Source organism: Panthera onca, chromosome C1 (assembly GCF_046562875.1).
Source record: "Panthera onca isolate mPanOnc1 chromosome C1, mPanOnc1 haplotype 2, whole genome shotgun sequence".
NCBI classification, from domain to species: Eukaryota; Metazoa; Chordata; class Mammalia; order Carnivora; family Felidae; genus Panthera; species Panthera onca.
The window spans coordinates 202,526,225-202,553,830 of NC_138346.1; the positions used below are offsets into that span (position 1 = coordinate 202,526,225).

The 27,606-nt window shown below is 46.2% G+C and overlaps 2 protein-coding genes across 2 annotated transcripts in view; both read right to left on the minus strand.

Moving 5' to 3' along the window:
- Positions 1 to 27,606, minus strand: part of MAN1C1 (mannosidase alpha class 1C member 1) — a 296,651-nt gene that overhangs the window by 228,861 nt on the left and 40,184 nt on the right. The gene's annotated exons all lie outside the window — the stretch shown is intronic.
- The window catches only part of MACO1 (macoilin 1), a 62,967-nt gene continuing 40,086 nt past the window's right edge, over positions 4,726 to 27,606 (minus strand). Inside the window, exons 7-11 of the mRNA XM_078452180.2 lie at positions 18,404 to 18,562; positions 16,958 to 17,140; positions 14,664 to 14,784; positions 10,404 to 10,578; positions 4,726 to 5,202 (exon numbers count right to left, since the gene is read on the minus strand). Of these exons, the coding sequence (XP_078308306.1) occupies positions 5,000 to 5,202; positions 10,404 to 10,578; positions 14,664 to 14,784; positions 16,958 to 17,140; positions 18,404 to 18,562 (841 nt within the window). The 3' untranslated portion in view covers positions 4,726 to 4,999. The remainder of the gene's footprint in view (positions 5,203 to 10,403; positions 10,579 to 14,663; positions 14,785 to 16,957; positions 17,141 to 18,403; positions 18,563 to 27,606) is intronic.

Below are 27,606 nucleotides of genomic sequence, written 5' to 3' on the forward strand. Positions count from 1 at the left end.
TGCTGCAGGGGCGGGCGCCAGGCCAAACCAGCTCATAAAGGTCCCTGGCCGCAGGCCGCGTGGCCTCCCTCTCCATCCTAAGGTGCCTGGGGGCAGGCGGGGCTCCCAGAGTGAACAAACCCGTCCAGGCTTCCGCAGTGGGGCTTAAAAGGCCACAACGCACTGTGTGGAACTAGGCCCGGGATTCTTAGGACAGAGCTCAGAGGTACACTGGCAGGGGTCATTCCAGAAGCTGAGGGAACGTAAGAGCTCCCTCAGGTAAAGGCGGAGGAATGAAAAGCAAGCATTGAGACAGGAACAGAGCAGGGACAAAGGAGCCCGAGAGGAAAGGAGGCCAGCAGCGAAGTGTGGCCTCCTTAGTCAGATCGAAGAAGCCCCTCAAAAGTCCTTTTAACCTTCCTGGAGGAAACGCTTTATAGTCCGATCCCTGCCAAAATGAAAATCCCACACTGACTCAAGACGCAGCTGTGCCAGAACTGGGGGAAATCGGTCTAAGGCTCCAACTGGGGTGACGGATGGATGGGTGGCTGGACGGATGGATGGGCCCAGCAGGTTCCCTGCGGCAAGGTTTCCCTGACGGAGAAGTGAGCGTCCTCTGCGCACTCGGCTGTTTAGGAAATCCCTGCCCCTGGCGAAGTCAAGCAGGCGTTTGTCGAGAATATCTGACAAGAAAACAAGGATTCGGCAGAAACGAGACACAGGCAGATGTAAGATGTCATGGTAAATTGTCCCATCTTCTAGAAACCGTTCCGTGCATGCTGTCATTCTCACGGTACTGTTACAGAGACGCTGTTAAGAGGCGGTTTTTCAGGTTAACACGTCTAATCCGCTGATTAGCCTTATTCATTCAACACGCGTTTACTGAGCACCTACTATGTAGCAGTCATTGTTCTCGGTCACAGCAGTAAATAAACGGATGAAAACCGTTGCCCGCACAGAGCTTACATCCCGATGGGGGAGGGGAATAATAAACAAAATAAGCAAAATGTATAAAGCTCAGGGCCCGTCATCTCCAGCTTGCTCATCGACTAGGCTCTTTTCTTTTATATATGTTTATTTTTGATAGCGCAAGAGGGGGAGGGACAGAGAGAGAGAGGGACAGAGGATCTGAAGCAGGCGCTGACGGCAGCAAGCCCAATGTGGGGCTCGAACTCACGAACTGCGAGATCATGACCTGAGCCACCCAGGCGCACCCCCCCCCCCCATTCCCCCGCATCTACTAAGCTCTTAACTGAATTTTCAAAGCCTGAGAGTTGGCTTTTTCTGAACCAGGAGAGAGAGACAGTGCTTTGGTCTTCAGGTTAGGCTTCTAAACAATTAACACTGCGAAGCCACCAAATCACCTGGAGATTTGTTAAAATGCAGATTCGGCTGGGTGGGGTGGGGTGGGGGCTGGGGAGAGCTCCCAGGGTGCTGTGGGGGACGCAGCTAGCCCCAGGAACAGGAATTCTGCCAGCTCCCTGCCCCACCACGACTCCTTGCTGCAGTTCTGGACTTGCAGGGGGAGGCCCTGGGTAGTCTGCAGTTCCCATAGCAACTCCTTCCAACCAGCAGGGCCAGCAGGGCGACCAGGAACAATACTCCTCCTTAAAGGTGAGGAAACCGCACCCACCCCAGAGAGGTTGCGGGAGGTCACAGAACTGGATCCCAGTCTAGAGGGCTTGCCGAAGCCGCCACCGGGCTTTGCGCGGCCTGGGGCAGACGGGGGCCTTTAGAGAGCGGTGCCCTCGGGCAGGTGCAGCAAGCCTGGGAGGAGGCCAGCTCAGCAGCAAAGAGAGCAACCAGACCAGGCACTTACCGGCTCAGAGGTCCTTCTAGCTGCCACAGCCCGCCTGGAAAACAGTTTACTATGCCCTTCACTGGACCGGCTCCCAGGTGGGCTTCCTTCCGGTTTACCTCTTCGGCTCCCTCTAACGTGCTGTGAATTTCGCAAGCAGCAGCCCGATAGCAGCTGTTAGACATGTTCGGCCCTCCCAGGTGGCTTTTGCCACGGCCCCATGAGTACAGCCAGGTGAGGCTGGCGAGCTGGGATGGGAGGAGGAAGGACGATTCCCTCCCCTCAGGCCCCGAGCCCCGAGGAACTGTTCCTTCTCACTTTATAGGATCCCCTGGAAAGAATGTCACAGAGAATGGACACACGGCAGCTATTTCCTGGTCAGGTTGGAGGATGGCAATAAAGAGAGGTTATTCGGCCAGTCAAAACACACTCGGCCCTGCTCCTTCTGTAAATGTTTAACCATCCAGAATGGCAAACACGGCTTTATGGCACGTAACGAATGTTTAGTGTATTAAGGAGCGGAACCCCTTTGTCATGGGCCTAAAACAACAAAGACAACAACTGGAGATTTTCTTGGTGTAAAAGAACGTGCCGGTGAGAATGCCGTGGGCAGACACGTTCCTGCGGGAAGGCGAAGGCCAAGGCCAGGCCAAGGTGCTTCCCCCGAGGAGCTCTGCTCACGGTATGAAGTGTGGTGTATCTGTAAGAGCCTAAGTGGCTGAGACTCAGGAAGGCCATGCAGCAACGGGGACAGAGGGTGAGGTGCCAAGAGCAGAATTTTCCAAAACTGGAGCCAAGATCAGTTGCAACAATGGCCAAGAGAGGAAAGCAGGGACCAAGAGAGGAGGCTGGCTTGTCAGAAGATGAAAACAGACAAAGCCTCTAGAAACAAGGGAGGGTTTAGAAGTGGCTACCTTGGAGGTCAGCGCAGGATCTAGAGCAGATAGGAAACCCAACAGGCTATAGGTCACAAAGCGGCCCCAAAGATTCTGGAAAACGGGAAGGAAATTTGCTCTCAGTATTTCCTTGCCAACTCCCTTCCAACCCCACCCCTGACCTGCCTTTTCAGGAGAGGAGGGTTGTACCAGAAAACAGGTCAGCCTTGGTTCTACTAGGAAGCCAGGGAGAAAGAAAGTGGGCAGGGATGGACCAGGAAGGAGGGAGGGAGGGAGGGAGGGAGGGAGGAGGGTGGGAGGGAGAATGAGTATGGATACGTCTTAAGTTGGACTAGAACTAAAACCAACTTGAGACCCTGGATGGATTCATCCCAAATCCTGTTTCTGCCCCACCACACAGGGGTGGGGGGGGGGCACTGCCCCCTGACAGGGCCCGGGATGGGGAGAGAGCAAGGGCGACCATCGAAGGCCCATTCAGAACAATCTACCTTGCGGTCCCTCCTGCAAAGTTTAAAAAGGCAGAAAACTAGTTTTATCTGTAAGAAAATGTTTTTATTCTTTTGAACCCCACAGGAAAGGAAAAAAAAAAAAAAAAAAAAAAAAAAAGAATGCAGCCAAGACCAAGTGTTTAACGAAAATAGTGTCCCAAAAGGCAGCAAAGTGGGGGAAACCTCAACACAAAGTCAGTGACAATTTTCCATGTTTTTGCACAAGGATGAAAAAAACCTGTGACAGTTGTGAGTTAACACTTCCAAGGTGACAATTACACAAGATGATTCAAAAATGCAAAATGGCAGCAACATGCACACCTGGCTAAAGCTAGAAGTTTTTTTTATTTTTTCTTACCCCCAAATAAGATCTGTGATTAAAAGGATGATTCTTTTTAATACTTCGATTTTGCTGACTTGCTCGTCCCCCTTAATCTGCTTTAAATATGACGTGCACGCCAATTGACGGGAAATTTGGGAAGAACGGTGTCCTTCCAGAATCCATGGCAAGGAAGCAAAACCAATCTGGTTCCTTAATTTTCCTAGTTTCCCAATACAATTTTGCCTCGCCCCTCCCTCTCCCCGGCCCTCCCCCCGCCCCCACCCGGATTCTTAAACACTTCCAAAAGTGGCCAGTGCAAACACTTTTCTACCAGTGTCTAATATACACTTGAAACCGAAATCTTTGTGCAGAGTTTTGAGTTTAAAACTCTTAATAACAAAAACAAAAACAAAAAAAAACAAACCCTCCTTGGCACAAGAGCTGAGGAATAGTCAAGTTTCTTTTAAATCATCCAACACAAGATGATGAAGAGAGGAAAAGCACAGTTAAATGAAAGGAGATTAAAAAATGAAACCCAACAAACCCGAACCCGGTTTCCTTGGCTGTCTTTGCAGGTCTGTGGCACACACACACGGCCCGGCTCCCCGCCCCCAGGTGCTTGCCTCGAGAAGTCCAGAACACCCGGGTGCTTTCTCTGAGAGGACACGGGATGCAGCCGGGGTGGCGTCCAAGAGCCCAGCTACACGCCAGCTGTACAGCAGGATCCGCAGTGAGCTCGACACAGATAGAAGACAGATGACGGGGAAGGGGGAAGATAGTTTAAAGTCATCAAGTTTCCTCTTGAAATGTCTTTTCCCAAGGCACTGCTAGCGATTTTCTAGGACTGCACACCCGAGAGGGACAGGAGCATTTCCGACTCGACCCCAGGGACGCTCGAGAGCCAAGTCCCATCACCTGGCTCCCCTCGGCTTACGGGACACTCCTGGGGTCTGTCTGCTCCTCGGAGGGGTAATCACCTTTTGTTTTCTGTCATGTCAATAATCATCTTGGGTAATGCAGCTATGAGAGCAAAGCTGTGTGAGGTTATTAACCCTTCCACTCTAAAAAAGAAACGCTTCTGTTAGCATCCCACGTGAATCCAACGTGCAGGTTTTGCTTGCTTATTTAAGAACAAAACAGAACAAAAATAAAGGATTGGGAAGCAAAAACCCTGCTTTTGTTTGTCTGTCTGTTTTCTTCAAGAGGAAACTGTAAGAATACATAAAAGGCAAAACTGGCTACTTGAAATCCAAGAATGGTTTTAATGTGTTGGCCGAGAAAAATAAACTGCAAAGTTCTGTGAGGTCTTCTAAAAATTTACAAGAAAAACTGATGGGCAGTTCTAATCAGACTTGGATGTTATCTTTCCCCCCTTTTTAAAAACGACAACATATACAGTCCCACAAAATACAATATAAACTTTTTTTTTTTTTTTTTTTTTATCTTGACTGCCAGAGACGCTCCTTTGTGATGCCTTCTGGTAACCAAATGGCTGGGCAAAAGCCACAGCTGGCCTTCATTTCTTCAGGGGCTGGTAAACAGAGGCATTGGGATCAAGTCCAGAGGGGCTGGTCTCCACAAATTTGGAAGAGTAGTGGGGGGAAACGGGGCTCAGGGGGCTGGTCGTGGCGCTGTACGTTATGCTGGGCATGACGGCCATGACTTCGGCTATCTTCTGTTTAAGGTCCTTGATTTCCTGGTCTTTCTGAAGAATTTGTCCTGAAAGAGCAAAGACCCACCGTTAGTGAGAAGGGAGGGTCCCTCTAACACAATCCCTCGCGGAGGCCCAATCCCAAGTGAGTTCGCCTCCAGCTCTGATGGCTTCTAAGGGTAGGAACTTTTCCTGTTAAGGGCCAAACAGTAAATATTTTAGGCATTGCGAGCCACACACTTTGTTTTTGTTTTTGTTTTTAAGTTGATTTATTTTGAGAGAGAGACAGGGAGCACAGTGGGGGAGGGACAGAGAGAGGGAGAGAGAGAATCCGAAGCAGGCTCCATGCTGTCAGTGTGGAGCCCGACTCGGGACTCGATCTCGTGACCTGAGCCGCAGTCAAGAGTCAGATGCTCAACTGAGTCACCCAGGCGCTCCCCCCGCCTTTTTCTAACATGCAAAAACCATTCTCAGCCCATGGGGAATACAAGAACAGGTGGCAGGCCAGTCGGGCCTGTGGGCCGTGGTTTTACAGGTGTTTAAAAAGGGATTCTGTTTATGGAGGGGTGACAAGCGACACGTTGAGCCACGTGTGGAGCGCGGCAGTCACCCACGGCAGCCGAGAGGGTGCACCACGGCTGCACCTCTTGAGCGGGAATATTTTTCTGGGAGGCTGGACATCTGAGTGTCAGACCGAGGGATACAGAACACCTGAGGCCCGAGAATCCATCACCGCACTCTGGGACTCCGGGTTCCCCTACAGAAGGCACACGAAGCCCGGCAGCGGCTGCACTGGGGGGGTCTAGAGTGACACAGTGTGCTCCTCCCCACCTCTTGGCACTGTGCCGCTCGGCCTGTCGGCCCACTTTGCACCTGCCGGACACTTTCACGTTACCTGACTCGGCCGCCCAGCATCCCCCCTCCCCCCGCTATGCTTAGCTTCTTGACCCAACCAACTCCTGCCTTGGGCCGCTTCCTCTTCTGGGCTTCTCCTGCTCTGTGTTCACTCCTGAGGTTTCACTTCCTCACCAGGCTTTCCCTGAGCCTCCCCTTAAAATAGGACCCGACCCTGCACGCACCCCCCCCAATCCCTAGATTCTCAACACATCCCATGCTTTCCTTTTTGTCCCTTTCTTCTAGTAAGGATAATAATTACAATGGCTAACACACAAGTGCCAGGCACTGCTCTAAGTGCTTACATAGACAAACTCACTTATCACAATGACTCTAGGATGTGGGAATTACCATCATCATCATCATCATCCATTTTATAGATGAGGAAACTGAGGCAGAGAGAGGCCGAATGACAGAGCCAGGATTCAGCTCTGTGCGGTCTAGCTCCAGTCTGCACTCCCACGTACCACATTCTTTTACCTCCTGTAACTACCCATTTGGGTGATGCTCTGTGCCCGTCATCTCCAGTGGCCTCTGCTCCATGAGGGCAGAAGCTGGGTTTGTCCCCTTGTTCGCTGCCACATCCCTAGTGCCCAGCCCCCGAGAAAGCTCAGGCTCTGCAAGTTATGTCTCCTGCCCAAAGTCATTCCGTGATTAAGAGGTCGAGCGGGATTTAAACCTGGCACCACTGTTCCAGAGCCCACGCAATTTGCATCACGCTTTGAAGCTCCCTGGTCTACTGCGGGAAGAACACTCAGGACTCAGGAATAGCCCTTCAGAACTTCAGAAATTTAAATGCTTTCAAAAAAAAAAAAAAAAGAGGTTGCATTTGAGCTGCACTCAGTTTGAGTCCTGCAGAAGGTGGTAATATATTTGAAATGCAAGAGGGCGCGGTGACATATCTTTAACAAGCATGTAGTAGAGATGAAAGTCATTTTGGAAGTGGGATGAATCAAATGATACAGAAAGTAGGAAGCAGAAAAGCAACAAGGGGTTTGATTTGAATTACAAAGTTGGATCCTTATTAGAATATTCTCAGCTTGACAAGGGGGGGAAGTAGTGGGAAGGCCCAGCAAAGAGCAGTAGAAAGGAACTGCTCTGACTTCCTTCATGGCCCCTCAGCTTCAAGTTCGCATCAAATATCCTCCTTCCCTTTGAACAAAATAAGCCTCGGATGAATAAAATACCTAACGGCATCTGTGAGCCACTGTATCCTTTTTTTTTTTTCCCCACGCAGATGCAAGTTTGATGTTTTTAATCAGTAACATGCAAACATTCCCGGAGCTTTCAAAAAGGCAGTTCTCTTTGCTTTTTTTGTCTCTTTGCAAGAATTCGGGGGCTGACACGGAAGCCCAGTCTGCGCTGGGAAGCCAAACTCCCCTTGGCCACTCAGAGACCAGGTGCTCCCGCACTCCAGGGGGCTGTCCTCCCACAGTGCAAATCAGAGCAGCTGAAATGAGGTGGCCCCTTTCGCAGCCAGCTGAGCCAGGAGGGCACAGGAACCGGCATGTGGCCAGAAGTTCCGCTTTATTTATTTGAACCAAAAAAATTTTTTTAAGTTTAAGTAATCTCTACAACCCAACGTGGGGCTTGAACCCATGACCCCGAGATGAAAAGCTGCGTGCTCTTCCAACTGAGCCAGCCAGGCGCCCCAGAAGGTCAGCTTTAGAACAGAATTCCCAGGAACCTTCTTCTTAACTGCTTTTCCCTGAGCCCACAGATTAATAAGCCCGACTCCCAACCTGCCATTCTTCTTGCTCTATCATCTGGGCCATCCCAAGCCCCTCCTACAGCTCCATTAACTTTTCACAACTTGTATATTCCCCCCTGCTCCCGGGGTTTGGGCCCTCTCGCTGGAGATGAGACCCCAAATGCCCCCTGACTGACGACGATCTCTCACCTGGGTGTCCAGGAAACGACTCCAACTCCGAGCATCTCCAACCAAAGTCACTCTCTCTTCTCGTTCCCTGATTCTGTGCTGTTCTTCTTCTCTGCTCCCAGCAACTTTAGCCTCCCACATCCCCCAGGTGCCTCCACTTTCCTTCCCTCCCTGTCTGGACCACCCTCCCTCCCCCACACTCCCCGCCTCTGAGACAAAAGACAGTCACAGCCTCCTAGGGAGTCTACCTGCCTCTCCTCAATCTCACCTTCCAGATCCATCTTTCACATTGCTATTGGAAAGACGTTTCCAAAATAATGGCCAGAACACGTCACCCCGTCCCTCCTGAAAAATCTAGGGAAGACACAGTCTGGTTTGGCTTCATGCACGGTCCCCCTCATCTCCCAAGTCCTCCAGCCTGAGGCCACCGCTCATCCGGACGTTTCTTTCCTTTGCTTGCACGAACCCCCCAGGTAACAATGTCTTTCCCCTGCCATTCTCTGCCCCCAGAATCCATCCTTCAAAGCCCACTCAATGTCCCCTCCCTCGTGAAGCCACCCCTGATCACTGCTCTGGCCCTTCAAGTCCCCCACCTCTACCCACTGGCAATAGGCCTCTCTGCTGTACACAGGGCCCACAGGGTCCAGCCATCTTTGTGATCATACTAATACATCGTTGGCCTTCTGCACATTCATTTCCTCCTGGGGGTAAGTGGAGTCTTCTAGAAACCACATGCAAGTAAAATTACAACAGACTGAAGGTAGAAACAGGGATGAGAACCGAACTATCTTCTATTGAACCAGAAACTAAAGAGATTGGCTCAGGGTAAAACAATGCCATTTTTCCTCATTAAATTTTCTCTGGGGTTTTGGGCAAATATAGTTCTTTCTCATACAAATAAGTTATATGTTTATTATGCTATTTGAAAATGAATTAATACATGTTTTAAGTTTTAATTTCTTTTAAACAAATTTTTTTTTAACGTTTATTTATTTTTGAGAGACAGAGACAGAGCATGAGTGGGGAAGGGCAGAGAAGAGGGAGACACAGAGTCCGAAGCAGCCTCCAGGCTCTGAGCTGTCAGCACAGGGCCCGAGATGGGGCTCGAGCTCACAGACTGCGAGATCATGACCTAAGCCAAAGTCGGATGCTTCACCGACTGAGCCACCCAGGTGGCCCCAAGTTTCAGTTTCTAATAGGTAAATACTGATTGACATAACCCACTTGGAAAAAATCTCCTTGGGTTACTCAAGAATTTTAAGAGTGTCAAGGGGTCCCCAAGACCAAAAAGTTTGAACACCCTAGTAGATCCCCCACCACACTGTGTCTTATCTGTACCTCTCTCTCCTTCAGCTTCTCGTACGCATGCTTTGAATGTTCTTTAAGTGCCTGTTGAAATAACCTTCTCCTACTAAGTTAGCTGTTTGATTTTTTTTTTTTTTTTTTCAGTAATCTATGCTGGCTAATTAGTTTCTGGGACAAAATCTAAATTTCTTTTCATCAGGTTGTATCAGGCCTCTGTTCAGAAGCCTTCCAAAGCTTCCCGTGTTACTCAGAGCAAAGTCCCAAGTTCTTTCCAAGGGCTACAAATGTGGCCCGGCCACTCTGACGCCAGCAACCATACCCGCCCCTCAGGCTGTGCCTATGCTCCTGAGGCCTGAAGTGCTTTTCCCCCGGAGATTTTAGATTTACGTGGTTCCCTCACTCTCTTACTTTCAGCCTCTGCCCAAATGCTACCTATTCAAAGGATTTTCCACGACCACCGTGTCAAACCAGTGGCCCCACACAGACACTCACACTTCTTGCCTGGATACTGCCTCATTTTTATCCCTGCATCCATCAGCACCTGATACGCTCCATGGCTGCTTGGTATTGCCTGTCCCCTTGGGGCGTCTTGCAGTGCCCAGCACACAGTAGGGCCTCGGGAAGTAGCTGTGGAGTGCACGGCCTACTCTCCAGAAGCTGCTCCCAGTGCTCCCTCATTCGTAACCATGGCGGCCTGGAACGCGTCAGGCCTTCCTAGCTTCCCTGGCCTCCCTCAAGCTGTTTCTTCTGTTCAGATGCCTCTCTGCCCCTCGCCCTCCTACACTGCTTCGTCACTGAGCTAACCCCTGCTCATCATTCAAAACCCAACTCAGACATCAGCTCCCCTGAGAAACAGCCCTCTAACTCCCAGACTGGCTCAGTCCCTGCCCCTCGGTATGTTCCTACACCACCACCTTTGGGGGACTCCGCAGTTGTCTCTTTCTTCAACAACACCGTGAACTCCTTGGGCACAGAAACTCATCCCCTTCTCTGTGTGCCCTGCACTTGACATACTCTCACCTCAAAATACGTCCGCGGAATGAATTAATGTGATAATTCCTAGATGTCAAGGTCGGGCACTTACAAACCGAGAAAACCGAATGTCTTTGGTTCTGAGCTCTAAGGGACGTGTGCTGTGTTCCTGTGCATTGTTCGTCACACCACCTCCTCTGGGGCCCGCTGCTCTCCTACCTTGGGCGATCTCGAGCTGTCGCTTTGCGTCCCCCAGTGCAGAGAACAGGTCCAGCTTGATTCTCGTCTCTGCGCTCAGACTGTTCTCCAGGTGCTGTGTTTTGTCTTGCATGGCCGAGAGCGCTGACATTAACACCTCAGTGTCCTTCTCATTTTCCTTATACTTCCGAAGCTCCTATCAACATCATCAAAGCAGCAAGATGTTACAAGATAGTTTTGGCATCGATGTCTACAAATTAGCCTGAAATCACAAATAAAATCCCACTATTACTGACCTGGCCCCTAGAATACAGAATCCTGGTGTTTCATGGGTTAAGAATCTTACCACTTGGAGTGAAAAATGTATTTATATGATGATATGACATACAAAACTATTTTAGTAGATGAATTTGATGGTGTTGGGCTGTTTCTAGTAACAGTGGACTCTGTTTCCAAATAAAACACTTTCTTACAAGCCTAATTCAGAACGTACAAAGAACTTTTTCCTTGCCCAGTTGCAAATGCTGCTGTAATGCTGTAATCAATTTGCCAGAAATCTACTCTCAATTTGCACTAAAAAGTTATAAAAAATGTTCATTCTTTTGATAGGACATACTGCAGAGTAAGCCCACTTAAAACAACTGGTAATGTCGCCAATAAATACATATATTTAAATAAATATATACACACATACAGATATTTTAATTTTTTCATTTTAGAGAAATCCAAACTTATTACAGAGAATTAGAAATATATTAAAGTTCAAAGGAGAAAATGAAAATTACTCAAACTCCTGACAGCATAAAAAACTTTATATATTTTTAGTCTTTTAGAAGCATATGTATATCTTTTAGCATAAATGAGATCACACCATATGTAGTTTTGTATAGTTTCTTAAATCAACTGGTTTTTGAAAATGTAATTTTTAACGGCTATATAATATTCTTGTATATGTACCATAATTTATTAAATGAATCTCCCTTTGTTAAGATTTTGTTTTCATTTATATACCACTATGATGAACATCTTTGTTTATCAATCAATGATGAGATTTTAAAATGTTTATCTTAGGCAGGAGTTCTGAAAAGGGAAATAAAGTATATGAACTTTTCTAGAAAGTTACACTTCTGCCAGCAATTATGAGGCCTGTTTCTATTATCCTCACCCAGGCTGATATTATCATTTAAAAATTCTTTGCTAATTTCACAAGGGATACTGGATACTGGATACTGCCTCATTTTTATCCCTGCATCCATCAGCACCTGATACGCTCCATGGCTGCTTGGTATTGCCTGTCCCCTTGGGGACAATAAAATAAAAGCAAAATAAGGAAAATAAAATAAGGAAAATAAAATAAGGAAATAAAATAAGGAAAATAAAAGCAAAAATGAGCTATTGAGACTACACCAAAATACTTTTGCGAAATGAAAAGGCAACCTACTACATGGAGAAGATATGTGCAAAAGAGATATTCAGTAAGGGGTTAATATCCAAAATATATAAAGAACTTCCACAACTCAAAACCAAAAAACAAAAAGCCAATCTGATTAAAAATGGGCAGAGGATCTGAGTAGACATTTTTCCAAAGAAGACATACTACGAAAAGATGTTCAACGTCCCTAATCATCAGAAAAATGCAAAATAACAAAATCACCTTATACCTGTCAGAGAGGCTAGCATCAAAAAGACCAGAAATAACAAATGTCGGTGAGGATGTGGAGAAAAAGGAACCCTCGTGCACTGTCGCTGGGAATGTAAACTGGTGCAGCCAGTATGGAGGTTCCGCAAAATATTAAAAGTAGAAATGCCATATGATCCAGTAATTCCACACCTGGGTGTTTACCCGCAGAAAACAAAAACACCAAACATGCACCCCTATGTTTTTTTGTAGCATTATTTACAATAGCAAAGACATGGAAGCAACCCAAGGGTCCATCAAGAGCTGAGTGGATAAATAAAATGTGATATGTATTTGTACACACACACACAGAGAAGAGTATCACTCAGCCATAAAAAACAACAAGATCTTGCCATTTGGGACAACACGGATGGACCTAGAAGACACTATGCTAAGTGAAATAAGGCAGACAGAGAGATACAAGTATCATGTGACGGCACTGATGTAAGGAATCTGAAAAACGAAACAAACGAACAAAGAAACAAACGAAAGCAGAAACAGACCCAAAGATACAGAGAACTGGTGGTTGCCAGAGGGTAAGGGGATTGTGAGGTGGGCAAAATGGGTGCGGGGTGAAGTGAGAGGTATAGGCTTCTAGTTCAGAATAAACAAGTCACAAGGATAAAAAGGTACAGAAAAGGGAATACAGTCGAGGTACTGCAACTACACCCTAGTGTTGTATGGGGACACTTGCATTGAACACAGCATGACGTACAGAGTTGTGTGCAATCACTACGTTGTACACCTGCAACTAAAGTCACATTGTATGCCAAATATAATGCCATTAAAAAAAAAAAGAAACAGGGGCACCCGGGTGGCTCTGTCGGTTAAGTGTCCGACTTTGGCTCAGGTCATGATCTCGCGGTTCGTGAGTTTGAGCCCCGCGTCGGGCTCTGTGCTGATGGCTCGGAGCCTGGAGCCTGTTTCAGATTCTGTGTCTCCCTCTCTCTCTACCCCTCTCCTGCTCATGCTCTGTCTCTCTCTCTCTCTCAAAAGTAAATAAACATAAAAAAATTAAAAAAAAAAAAAAAAAAGAAACAAATTTCTACAGGAGAGAAATGATATCTAATTTTAATCTATAGGTCTTTGGTGATTGATGAGGATATATTCTTATATTCTTTTCAGCCATTTCTTTTTCTTCTGTGAATTATTTGTTCACATCTTTCGCCTATTTTTCCAACTGAGCTTCACTTAACAAATTTTATGAGCTACTTACATATCAAGAGTATTAATTCCTTATATTTGTTGCAATACCTGTACCCCCCTCAATGGATTTTTTTGATTTTTTTTGTTTGTTTGTTTTGTGATTTTTTTCCCCATTATTTTCGTTTAGAACATTTTTCCCGGTTTCAAGATCAAATAAATTCTAGTATATTTTCACCCAGTTTAAAACAAAATGCTTCTTTTCACCCCGAATTCAACTCTTCATCTGGAATTTCTTTTTGTGTGGTAGGAGATGAGCTTCTAACTTTTTTTCCTGGTCATTTAACTGTTCCAAAGCCTTTTTCTGACTGATCCTCACTGTCCCATCCATTTGTGCTGCCACTTTTATTACACACTTTGGGCTTGGTCTCCAAGTTGTGTCATCTACTCTAGCGACTTCCCTTTTTTTTTTTAAGTTTATTTATTTGAGAGAGAGAGAGAGTGTGTGCATGTGCAAGTAGGGGAGAGGCAGAGAGAGAGAGAGAGAGAGAGAGAGAGAGAATCTCGAGCAGGCTCCTCGCTGTCAGTGCAGAGCTCGACGTGGGGCTCGATCTCACAAACTGTGAAATCACAACTTGAGCTGAAATCAAGAATCGGATGCCTAACCGACTGAGCCACCCAGGGATCCTAACATTACTTTTTTTTTTCTTTAATGTATATTCATTTTTGACACAAAGAGAGGGAGAGAGAGAGAGAGAGAGAGAGAGAGAGAGAGACAGCATGAGCGGGGGAGGGGAAGAGAGAGAGGGAGACACAGGATGGGAAGCAGGCTCCAGGCTCCGAGCCGTCAGCACAGAGCCCGACGCGGGGCTCGAACCCACAGACCGCGAGATCATGACCTGAGCTGAAGTCGGACACCCAACCGACTGAGCCACCCAGGCACCCTCTAACGTTACTTTTAAATGTCCCTTTGCAGAACCAATGCCAAATACTTGGCTAAAGTCCACATGGGTCAGAAAACTGGTCGTGTCCATAGCACTGGCAGCTTTTCCTCTCATGCACTGCTCAGAACTGCAATCTGCAAGGTGCAGAGCCATCCAGAACGGTGAATTCCCTGGTAATGGACAGAGGTTTAGGGCTAAGAAGAGGCATACACGTTCCAAAGATACTAGTCTGGCCTATAACCTGAAAGAATGAGATGAATCTACAGGAAGTCAAATTCTGGTATAAACCATGTCAAAGGACCATCAGCATTCCTGGTTGTGTTAGAATCCAGCTAATTAAATGTGACTTGAACGAGCTGCACGAGGCTAGAGCTTCTTTTTGGCCTTCAGAGATTTTCCGAGGTGGTGGGATTTGGCCTCTTATCAAAAGGCACCATCTCCACACTGCAGCAGTGAGCACACAGCTAACACAGAAGAGGAACCCAAGTACGAGAAAGTCCTCTGAGCCCCCCGTACCTGAACTTTCAGTTCTAGTTCTCTGATCTGGTCTTCTTTCACCTTCATGTCCATCGTGAGCTTCTTGCCCTCTGCTTCTAATTCTCTGATCCGATTCCGTAAGGTTTCGGTGCACTCCCCCCTTTTGAAAAAAAAGAGAAGGAAAGAAAGAGATTTAAAAGACTGTATGGTTTACTTACACTGCAGGACTGATATTTCTCTTCTACTCCGGAGTTGGTCAGGTTTTAGTTTTTGGCTCAGTCTGCTCATTCTCTGTTCCTTGATTGTTTCAACAATGATCTAAAATAATTATCATTAATTGGGTATCTAATACAAGCCAGGCGTAAAGTGAGGTACTTTACCCATTCTGCCTTCTTTGCAAGGGCAGGACATATTGTCCCATTTTCCAGATAAGAAAACTGAGACCACACAGATATAATACTAGTCCAACACCACCTAGCTGGTAGCTCTCAGAACTGGGATAAGAAGTGAGGTTTTCCAGCTTCCTAATGCAGCCAGCTTCCACCAGGCCACGTGACCTGAGGCGGTGCCCAGGAGCTGAGTAAGAGAGCCCCGGGCAAGTGCTGTCTCCAGCAGGGGGCAGTGAGCTAAAAAGTTTTCACTTTTGAGGGTCTATGCATCGGCAAGTTCACTTCCCTTGAATCGTGAAGTTGCCACAGCATCAGGCTGCTTCTCAGGGCCGTATTAAGGACAAACTAAAAAAGGTGATGGCAATGGCCACTCTGAAGCTGACTAAGCTTTCACATCACAGAAACAGCCAGATGGAGAAAGCAGGTGTCCTGTGCCTACCAAAAAGGAAGGTCCAGCGAGAGACTTACACCTGGAGATTTACTCGGGAATACAGACGGCCTCTACGGAAGGGTTGGCAGACAAGGGCCATCTAAGGAGAAGACCAAAACAAACAGGCTTGGCTGGAAGCGAAAGGGAGTCAGGGAAGAGACTGAAACCAAGGTCCTGATTCTCAGTTATCAGGCACTGAACAACTTGGTTAAGGGACTGTCATATCCTCCTCAGTGGACTTTTTTTCAGGGTAGGTGCTGGACGAATTAAGGACAGCACAAGCCACACCAGGTGACTGCTCAGAAAAATCTCCTGCCAGTGTCAGTGCTTCAGAAACTTGGGCTTTTTTCAGAAGTCTGTGCTTACAAATCTTTAAACAAATGAACAAACAAAACCCCCACGTGCTAGGCAGGCTCGTAAAGTGTCTTGTGAGTCTTTATAGACGCTGATGGGCCAAGTGAGCTCAGCTACGTGCACTAGAGAGTCTACCGGGGGTGGCGGGCTCACACAGGAGGAACGAGTTCTCTCTGGCTATTATTTCCTTAAATGCGAAACGATGGTCCATCAGTTTTTCTACAGAGCCCAAGAGAAGGCTTTTAACATGTCGTAAGGCAAAGAGCAAAACTTAAGGAAGAACGACGGTAGAGATGTATCACGTAGATACAAATTAGGGTCAAGACTTAAAATGAAATAAATAATAGTTTACCCTCGCCCTGCAACTGTAAACCCATAACTGACCCCTACACACAGATGGAATTCACTAGTCAAAACAAACACAGAAGGGAAAAAGTGATAAAGTGAAGCAGAGCACCCCCTCCCCTCCGCTGCCAGCGCTCTCCCCCCGCCCAAGAGTTCTCTAAACGATCTTCTCTCCTTGCTGGAATTCAGGCGGCAATTACATATCAGTTTCTGGAATCCTTACATCCTTTTCAATGGTGTAGAAGTAGTCCCCAGTTCTCCTCACTCCACAAATTCAATGATATCTAATAGTGACCTAAGTTTCCTTTCATCTTTTCCAGTTCATTTGACAGTTTGCTGATAGCCAACAAAGACAGGAGCGATCAGTACAAAGTACTTGGGCAAGCAACATTTTCCCTGTCTTCTATTTTAAGACAAAAACTCCAGAAACACACACACCTGAGAGTAGAGAGTAGCGACAGCTCTATAAAGGGAATAAAATCCCAGACTGGAATCTCTCCAAGCGTTTAGCAGTTACTGGCCACACACAAAGTGACTGGAAACCCATTTACAAGCAGCACTTTGCTCCCGGGTGCGGGAACCGTGGTGAGTCCCTCCTCCCACTCCATCGATGAGGTCACCAAAGGACGAAGCTGTTACAAGACAGTGCGAGTTGCACAGACGGGGCTTGGCCAGCTCATGCAACAGTGCTCGGTGGCCACCTATCCCTGCACGATCGCTCTATTCCAATCCTGCCCAAGGCCTCAAATCCCCATGCCTGTCTTGCTGCAAGGCAGGCCCACCTCAGAGGAAGCGCTCGGGTGACGCAGACATACCTCGACGCAGCAGCAAATGCAACGGCCCGGGCAGCAGTGGCTTCTTCTAACTTCTTCCTTTTTTTCTCCTCCATTAACTGCTTTTCTACAAAACTTCGGGCTTCCTGCTCAGCTTTCAGCTTTTTCTCCAGCTGGCTGATATTCTGCTTGTCTTTTTGCTTCATTTGCACAGCATTATGTAATCTATATGGAAATGATTATCATAGAGTTTTGTAATTAGAAATGCCCACTCGGAACCCTGGAGGAACATGGCTCCTCTTTTGAACAGCAAATCCTAAGAGTCAGCTCCCAGAGATCCCAGGAAAAACATAATGTTGTTATTATTTAACAATCCCAAAACATCAACAGAGAGGTTGCCTAGCAAGATACAGAGTAAGACCTAGCCTGTTAAGGTAAGTGATCTACAGAAGGTAATCCAGAAAAGAGGCATAAAACAAGTTTCCATCAGAGGGAAAGATAGCTGTAGAACTGAGTCTAGTGCCCCAAAGCACCTTTTGAAGAAACTTTATCCAGCCCCGCTGAAACTGAGGTCAAGGGTGGGAAGGGGAGGTTTTTCTTTGCCTGAATACAGCCTTTCCTTTCCAGCTGTGAGATGTTTTCTGAGGATCCCAAAATAGATCCTGGAGCTAGAGTCACACGGTGCTTCATTTCAGACAGAAATTTTAGCCACAGTCCCTTCCCTGCCTCCCACCACCCCCAGCTTTACCTATCGATATAAGGTGAGTCTATCTCAGTGTATCAGTGTAAGGTGAGATGTTCTCCATCCCCCACATGTGAGCCAGAAGCAATGGAGAAGCTATTTGCTTATAATAAGCTGTAACACTCGAGTTATGCTGTTCAAAAATGCTGAAGGACTTCTCTTTCAATGGGGAAAGCCCACAGCCTAGAATAGTAATCACTACCCCAGGCACACACTGCAGAGATTGAAGAAAATAAAAAAAATGACATATTCGTATTGAGTCAAGAAGAAATTCCAGGACGAATCAACGGGAAGCATAAACAAATGCACACAGAAGAGCTGGCTTTTGCTTGCCTCTTCAAATAAAATCAAAGTTCAATGTCATTTTTGAGTTCCAGAGATGAAGGTAAATAGAGTGCATTATTCCCCTGGAAACTTTCATTCAAAGGAGCAAGATTTTCACATTGTAGCGGAACTACTTCTCATCACTTTTACTTATATTATCACAAAGGCGCAATAACTATTTTAAACTAAGGGAAGAAGTTATTAAATGAGCAAAAAATACTAATATTAATAAACTGGTTGCAATGTAGTAAGTTTTTATAGATTTTATAATATGTTGGCTACCTAATACTAAATTGAACACTTTAAACATTTCATCGAAAACCCCCCTTGCCAGGTCCCTCCGGCATCACAAATCCTGTGCTCCAAGCCACAGACGGTGCGGCCGCCTGGCTCCCGACCGAAGGCCCGCGCGGCGCACGTACTTGTTCTGCAGCAGCTCGTTCTCCTGCCGGAGCTGGCCCATCTCTGAGCGGATCCCTCGCTCGGTGCTGGAGAGGGAGCTGATCTGGCTGCGGAGCTCCTGTTCCACTTGTCTGCTGGCCTGCAGATCAGCCTTTAACTTTTTAATATCTTGTTCCAGCCTAGGAGAGGGAGAAATGTGGCATTTTCATCCCGGAAAGGACACCCACGGGCCTCTGCGGGAGAGCCTGGCTCAAGTCCCAGACCGCCGGGCACAGGGCAGAAGACCCCTCCCTTCGGTGGCTCCTGCCAGCACCGGGATGCCTGCCTGCCTGCGACAGGCTTTCTATGGAGTGCTTCTTTCTGCCTGGGTCCCCGCCTCTTCCCACCACCAGAGAGTAACTGTGGGTTTCCTCCAAATGTTTGTGAACACGGACAGGTGAGGGGCTTGTGAGTTCCTGAGCTGCTAAGGAAGGAGGAAGGAAAGACAGAGGGAGGGTGCCTGAAGGCTTGGGTTCCCCCCACCAACCCTTCCCCCTGCAACACCCACACACCCTGGTGAATTTCCTTTGCCCCGCAGCAAGGGGGATGTATTAGTAACGACCAGCTTATGACCCACCTGCCCTGGTATATTCTGACAGAGCAGAATTTACCTTCTGAGATTCCCTCCCACCACGGGCCTAGAGGAGTGTCTAAGACAACCTCTGAAATTACTAGCATCTTTGCTAAATGGTGTTCACACTTCCGGTGACTATGACAGCAGGACTCACAAGACTCAACAACAATGAAAAAAAGAACAAATGACATGCTCTGAGAATCATAAGCAAACTCCATCTGTGAGCTGAAGCCTATCTTCTCTCTTCAGTTTCTTGCGTTGGCTCCATCTGTTTTCTTTAATACAGTAATAGCTTCGTTTTAAGCACTATGTCTTGGGGAACTCTTATATGCACGTGTAGGACTGAAAAGCGTCAACAGAAAGCATAAAATCAGGATTCTTTCTTCATGAGAGGGCTTTATAATTTCACTAGGGGCCAGTAAGCAGCTACTTAAAGTGATTAAACACTTACCGCAAGGAAGGCCGTGATTAAATACATGCGAGAAGGAATGATAACTAAAATTTAAGGAGAACTTATGCGCAGGCATTGTTCTACAGGCTTTAATGCTATGAACTCATTTAGTACACACAACTGTGGGCTAAGGGTAGATTATGACTCCCATTTTTACGGATGAAGAAGTCTAGATTCAGGAAAGGTTCCAGCCCACGGTTATACAGGCTCCAGAGCCCATTGTCCCCTTCAGCAGGCTGAACTGTGGCTCTGTCATCTCCCCGTGGTATGGGTACAAGTGCCACAGGAGCGCTGACAAGAGAAGATGAGAACCAGGTTGGGCCTCGAAGGCTGGGCAGGATCCAGAGAAGTAGAAGAGGGGGAAGGGGCATTCTAAACAAGGGGAAAACATACTCAAAAGTAAGGACGGTCACAGATGTTTGGGGACGGAACGAGCCTGGCCTCTGAGGAAAGCCTGGACTCTGGGAAGAGAGTGAGAAAGGGCAGAAAGGGTCTGGTGGATGGGACTGTGGAGGGTGGCACTGAAGGTCAGGCCGAGGTTGGCCGCCAAGTGGGACTGAGAGGATATCCTTTCTGACAAACAGGCGGGCAAAAGTCAGTCTGCTACGATGAGATCCTTGTGCATTTCACTGATCTGATATTCCAACAGAACCGAGATTTCTGGATGGCAGTGGTGATCTCTCCCCAGAACGGCTGGCCCCACAGACTAAGTCCTTACAGCCATGTTTTGTTAAGCACTAAGTCCCCAGGGCCCGCCACAGTGATCAGCACGTACTAAACATATGTTGCCTGGCCTCCCTTAGAAAACCAAAGAGCAGTTTATTTACCGATCTACCTTTTGTCACCTGAAACAAAATCTCAAAAGCAAAAAAGTCGTAAGCCATCGATGGTCACTGCCCAGGAACAGTAGCCTGTCCCCCTGTCCTGTGTCCCGGAAGAGACTTGAGACCCAGTATTCCAGAACGCTGCTGGGTCTCCTGACGCAGCTCACTCCCCAGGGAAGGGGTCACAAGTCGACATCACGCCATACTTTCCCTACTGCCAGGGTTATTCCAGATGAATGTCCTCCCAGAACTGCTCTAAACAATTACAGACTGGCATTTATATCAACCCGACACCATCCTTCATTCACCCGAAGCAACCCAAAGCAGGTCAATGCTGTCAGGTTATCCCCATTAAGAAGTTTGGCTGAAAAACATGCTAGGTTATTCATCTTTCCGGAGAAGTCGATTTCAAAGTCTGAGGACTGCATTTTTAGTAGAAAGGGTGAGTTTTAAGAGGAGCATAGAGGCTTAGCGTGGTTTACTAATGGGGTTTAGGATCGGGATTCTAGATTCAGCTCTGGTACCAACTCCGCAACCCTGGGCAAGGCACGTAACCTTCCAGGACTCAGTTTCCCTATCTTGGGCTAATGACCTCTCAAGTCCCTCCCAGCTTGGTCTAGGATTTCTAGGCCTGACACACTTACCGCTGGCTGCTGATCTGCTTCTTCAGATTAGCAACCTGAGCTGTATCATATGCGGAGGCACAGGAATCAAGTTCCACACAACCAGCCGCAGTTGGGAATGAAAGAAAAATTAAATCTGCTGAGCCTAGCTGTCAGTAATTTTGCAGTTTTCACTTTTTTGCATCTTTAATCTCTGAAGGCCAATTTCTCTATCCTGAACTTAGAATAACGACAATATTCTGAATGGAAATTTAGAGTTCCTTGAAATATGTAAAAACTCGGAGAGTTAATGTAATCATGAGAACAAAAAAGCAAGATATCTTAAGCGTAACTTCCAGAGACCATAGAACCCTGAACAACAATATATTTTCTTATGTATAATTATGAAATTTTGTCAGACAATGCAATAAAAATAGAAGAGCGTGGTTACGAGGGTTACGAAAAATTCATAAATTGTATACTTAGGATTCGTGCATGTTTGCGGATGTGTGTTGTACTTCAATAAAGTTTATTTATTTTTAAAATAAAATCACCTAATCTTACAAGACAGAGAAGTGAAATTAAAATGCTTCAGGATTTTCAGGGCGCCTAGGTGGCTCAGTCAGTTAAGTGTTCCACTCTGGATTTCAGCTCAGGTCATGATCTTACAGTTTGTGAATTCAAGCCCCACATTGGACTCCCTGCTGACAGCACAGAGCCTGCTTGGGATTCTCTCTCCCCCTCTCTTTCTGCCCCTCCTCTGCTTGTGCTCTCTCAAAATAAATAAATAAACTTAAAAAAAATGCTTCAGGGGGCTCCTGGGTGGCTCAGTCGGTTAAGCGGCCCACTTCGACTCAGGGTCATGATCTTGCGGTCTGTGAGTTCGAGCCCCGTGTCGGGCTCTGGGCTGATGGCTCAGAGCCTGGAGCCTGCTTCAGATTCTGTGTCTCCCTCTCTCTCTGCCCCTCCCCCACTCGTGCTCTGTCTCCCTCTGTCTCAAAAATCAATAAACATTAAAAAAAATTCTTTTAATAAAAAAAAAATGCTTCAGGATTTTCATATCTGCCCTTAATTTTGTAAAATTCTGAATTACTATTCTCCAAACAGCTACAGCAAACCTGTGAGCTGACACCAGCGTTCCCAGTTTAAGAAACGCCGATCTATACGAACACCGCGTGATGCGCGAGATACCTTAAAGTGCTAAATGGAAAACTCTCAGGAATTTTTAAAACTTACGAGGGGAAATTTTTCATTGTCTCTCAGAGAAAGCGTTAATCTAACCTTGAATGTTATACATATATAGTGAACATTCAAGGTTAAATTAATGTTTTTTTGGGGTGCCTTAGTGGCTCAGTCGGTTAAGTGACCTACTCTTGGTTTCGGCTCAAGTCATGATCTTGGGGTTTCGTGGGTTCGAGCCCCATGTTGGGCTGTGCACTGGCAGCACAGAGACCTCTTGGGATTCTCTCCCCCTCCCTCTCTCTGCATGTCCCCCACTCATGCAATCTCTCTCTCAAACTAAATAAATAAACTTAAAAAAAAACCGATGCTTTTCCTGAGAGACAATTACATATATGCGTATATATAAAATATATATAAATATAAAAAAATATATATATATACATATGTGTGTGTGTGTGTGTGTGTGTGTGTGTGTGTGTGTGTATGTATTTTTTTAGGTAGGCTTTACACCCAGTGCAGAGTCCAATGCAGGGCTTGAACTCATGACTCAGAGATCAAGACTTGAGCTGTGATCAAGAGTCAGATGCTTAACCTACGGAGCCAGGCAGGTGCCCCAAATGTTCACTACATTTTATTTTATTTTTAAATATTCACTATATTTTATTTATTTATTTATTTAAATGTTAATTTATTTTTGAGAGACAGAGAGCATGCACACGCGCACAAGCAGGGGAGGGAGGGGCAGAAAGAGGCGGGGACAGAGGGTCAAAAGCGGGTTCCATGCTGTCAGCACAGAGCCCAATGCTGGGCTCAAACTCGTGAACTGCAAGATCATGACCTGAGCTAAAGTCAGATGCTTAACCGACTGAGCCACCCAGGTGCCCCTAAATGTTCACTATATTTTGAATCTTTACTGAGGTAGGTGGTAATTTACAATCCCTCATTAGGTTTATTTTTTATCGCAAAAGTGACACCCAGGCAATAGTAAGAACCTCATATAATAGAAAAGCAGAAATCTAGAATAAAAAGGTAAATAATCTTAGTTCTTTTGTCCAGACGGAACCATTCACTGTTCACATTTGGTTTACTTCCGTTCTGTGTTTCTCTTTTCTCTTTCTTCATGCATGTTAATATTGTTTAATGCTGGTGAGAGAGTACCACACACATAGTATGTGCATCTTAAGTGCCTTCCCACACCATTAGGAATTTTGCATAAACAATTTACCTGCTGCATAATGTTCCATTGTATGGATGCACTATACGTTCCTATTTTCTAAGATATATCTCAATTTTTGAGACACGCTCGATGGAAAAATGTATACAAGTTTTAAAAGAATTCTGTGAACTAGTAAACTGAACTGAATCAAGCTAGTCAAAGCACCAGGGACATTTAGCAGACAAATACCTGCTACTTGCCTTAAGGGTATACTTAACCCTTTGGTGCTGAAGGCCAAAAGTTCTTGGGTAAAATGCAGATATGTAATTTATTGGTGTGAAGTCCAAGAGGTACTGATTAAATGGGGTTAGAGGTTAATGCTAAATCTTCAAATGCATTCATGGGATTTTACGAAAATGTCAATAGCTGCCACCTGAATTAGAAGCAAGTGGTCAGGAGGAAAATGAGGCAGAAGTAACAGTATGTAACCCTTAAAACTGATTTCTGTAAATAGGGATCGAAAGAAAGGAGGAAAAAGAAACAATGCATCCATAAACTCAGGCCCTTTTATCAGAGCTAAATTCTACTCTCTTCCCTATACGACAGACGATTAAGATATAAAAGGGAACTTTACTCTAGACCTGCAATCTCACCCCCCCCAAAAAAAAAACCAAAAAGAAAAAAATTGGGCCAGACAGATCTTAACAAAACTTTGGTAAATGCTCAGGCAGGAAATAAATGCACTTCCTGCTTGCCCAACTCCTGTGGCCCCACTTGCCACCCTTGCGAGGTCTGCCCAGTGAGGTCCCCACGTGGGAGACAGACTGAAGCATGGCAAAGGTCTAGAGTCTATGCGTCTGGAGTCTAGAGCCTAACTATGTCCACTTGTGCCCAATTAGCCAAGCCAGGGTTCTAATCAACTCAAAATGTTACCTATCAGGTCCAGACACCTTTCCAGGCTACTTTTACCGATGATTAAAAAAAAAAAAAAAATTTTTTTAACGTTTATTTATTTTTGAGAAAAGAGAGACAGAGCATGAGCAGGGGAGGAGAGAGAAACAGGGAGACAACAGAATCTGAAACAGGCTCCAGGCTCTGAGCGGTCAGCACAGAGCCCGACGCGGGGCTCGAACTCAAGGACCGCGAGATCATGACCTGAGCCGAGGTCGGGCGCTTAACCGACTAAGCCACCCAGGCGTCCCACGGATGATTTTAAAAGATGGCACCCAACCTGTAACCTGTGAAGCCACCTCTGACCTCCGGCAGTTACCTCCCTCCCAGCCACAGCGGGGGTTGTCCAGAGCAGCGCTCCTTCAGGACGTCACTCCGATGGGCAGGCCGCCTTCAAAGCACAGCTGCCGGGTAGGGATCCCTCTTACCCACTCCAGACCCTAACTCTATCTCATTTTCTCTCTCGTCCCACTCAACTAAGGTAAGCTGTAATATAAATGGTTGGTAGTTATTAAGAGGAAAGATTTACATTTTAATAAGGGGTAATCTTCTAGCCGACCAAAAGAATGGGGCTCAAACATGAGTCTGTCAGGCAGGCTAAGTAGGAAAAATATCTCTGAGGATCTTGAAGTGCATCTGGTAGTAAACCAAAGTACGGGATTCAAGTGTCAGCTTTTAGTTGAAAGCAGTTTTGTGTTTAAGTATGTGAAAAGGTAGGGAGATATTTGTGTCTAAATGTGTATACTCCTTAGCTTCTGTGAATTACTTGAATTACCGCCCACAGTACTATGACTTCATTGAAGGTTTAAAAGTCTCCAGTGGGTACCGACAAGCACTTCAGGGTTTTTATAAACCCAGAGGCGTTATGAGACCTAACGGAGAGCTCAGAGAAACTTAAGGCTTTGGGGCGGTAAATTTCCCTAGGAAGTAAGTCCTGCAAAAAAAGGAGGAGATCTTTTCTCAGCCAGGATTTCACCCAGGGATGAGTAGCTATATCCACTATGAGTCACAGTCTATACCCACTCCAGAAAACTACCTAAGTGTATGCTTCCAGGGCTGCTGGTTTGACCCCAAGAGCCCATCAGGAAGGTGAGAGGCTCTCTCAGCTCTGTTGGTTAGCTCTGAACGCTAAAGGGCTGGGGACAGAGAGGCTACAGGCTCTGCAAGACAACACAGAACTAGAAATAACAAGTGTCAACAGGGATGTGGGGAGAAGGGAGTCCTCCAGCACTGGTGCTGGGAATGTAAATTGGGGCAGCCGCTCTGGAAAGCAGTATGGAGCCTCCTCAAAAAACTAATAATAGAAGTGCCATACAATCAGGGTGCCTGGGTGGCTCGGTTGGTTAAGCGTCCGACTTCGGCTCAGGTCACGATCTCACAGTTCGTGGGTTCGAGCCCCGCGTCGGGCTCTGTGCTGACAGCTCAGAGCCGGGAACCTGCTTCGGATTCTGTCCCCCTCTCTCTCTGCCCCTTCCCTGCTCACGCTCTGTGTCTTTCTCTCTCAAAAAAAAAAAAATAAATAAAAGATTGAAAAAAAATTTTTTAAGGAAAAAAAAAAGTACCATACAATCCAGTAATTCCACTTCTGGGTATTCACCCAAAGAAAACGAAAATGCTAATCTGAAAAGATATATGCACCCTATGTTTCCTGCAGTGTTATTTACAATAGCCAAGACATGAAAGCAACCTAAATGTCCATCCGTAGATGAATGGATAAAGATGTGGTATATACACACAATGGAATATTACTCAGCCATAAAAAAGAATGAGATGGGATCTTGCCATTCATGGCAACATGGATGGACCTAGTTACGTTAAATGGAATAAGCCAGAAAAAGACAACTACCATATGATTTCACTTATATGTGGGATCTAAAAAAACAAATGAACAACAACAAAAAAGAGAGAAACGGACTCATAATCCAGAGAACAGACTGGTGGTTGCCAAAGGGAAGAGGGAGAGGTGAAATGGGTGAAGGGGATGAAGAGGTTCACTCTTCCAGTTATGAAATAAGTAAGTCACGGGGATAAAAAGTACAGCATAGGGAATACAGTCAATAATATAATACACTTATCATGGTGAGCATTTCATAATGTATATAATTGTTGAATCACTTACGTTGTACACCTGAGACTCTGATTCAATATTATGTCAAGCACACTTCAAAAAAAGCCCCAACTTACAAGATGGCTTGCTCTGTAAGAAAAGGGGCTTCAGAAGATTGTCTCCAAATCACGCAGCCAAGTGGCTGAGACATAGGTGCTTCTAACAACCTCATCGCACCAGCCAAAATTACCCACTCCTGCTTTCCAGACATCTTCTGCCTTTAATTATACCAGCCCTTGGGGAGGAATGGCCTCCAATTTTCAAATCTCACTCTTCAAGGCCCAGTTAAAAAATAAAGACAAAACAAAACAAGCTCTCCAGCACAAGGTGCAGATCTCCAGGGCCCAAAGTCCTCTCTCTCCCCCCGATATGTGAAAGCCTTTACTGTGGGTGATCCTTGTTGGGTACTAAGCTGTTGCCCTGTGCTGTTTTTTAATTTGTTCTGGTGTTTAATATTTTCCTGTGTATGTATCTTTTTCTCCAAAGACTATATATTCTTTGAAGCCAGGGGCTGAATGTGCTATAAAATTAGAAGCCAGAACTGTAGTTCTTTTTTTTATTGATTAATTTTTTTTAATCTTTATTTATTTTTGAGGGAGAGAGACAGTGTAAGCAGGGGAGGGGCAGAGAGAGGGAGACACAGAATTCAAAGCAGGCTCCAGGCTCTGAGCTGGCAGCAGCGTGCCCGATGTGGGGCTTGAACTCACGAACTGTGAGATCATGACCTGAGCCAAAGTCAGACGGATGCTCAACCGACTGAGCCACCCAGGCACCCCTGGAACTGTATTTCTAAAGTTTCTTCCAGTCCTTATAGGCCACTGTCTCTAACCCTCACAGTGCTTAGAACAGGGTCAGCCCTGGCAACATTCTACCTACAGCAGGCCGTCAGAGTTTTCGGTTAATAGTGGCTGAAGGAGACAGGGGTAAACGGGCGTTTGCTTATGAAGAAGGCAGGTGACCATGAAAAGAATAAATGAAGGCCAACTGCTTCATCTTGTTAAGGACCTAATTCCATTAGGAGATCCCCTGTTACACATCAGTCATACAAGACAAGACTTGTTTAGGACCACACAGCTGTCTATGAGGAACACTGAGCTCATACGTTAAAGCTCTGTCTCCAGAAGAACCCTCTCCACCATCTCCTTCCCTTCCCCCTTTCCAGGTCATTCTCGCTGACAGGACGGGCAACACGGGACAGGCACACACAAGCCTGAATGCACTTCATCTTCAGTAAGGCCTACGATGCTGACTTGAAGTTGCTCCCACATGTCCTATAGATCACAGCTTTGGATACAGTGACCTGAAGCTGCCTCGGGTCTCACGGTGGTTACTACAAT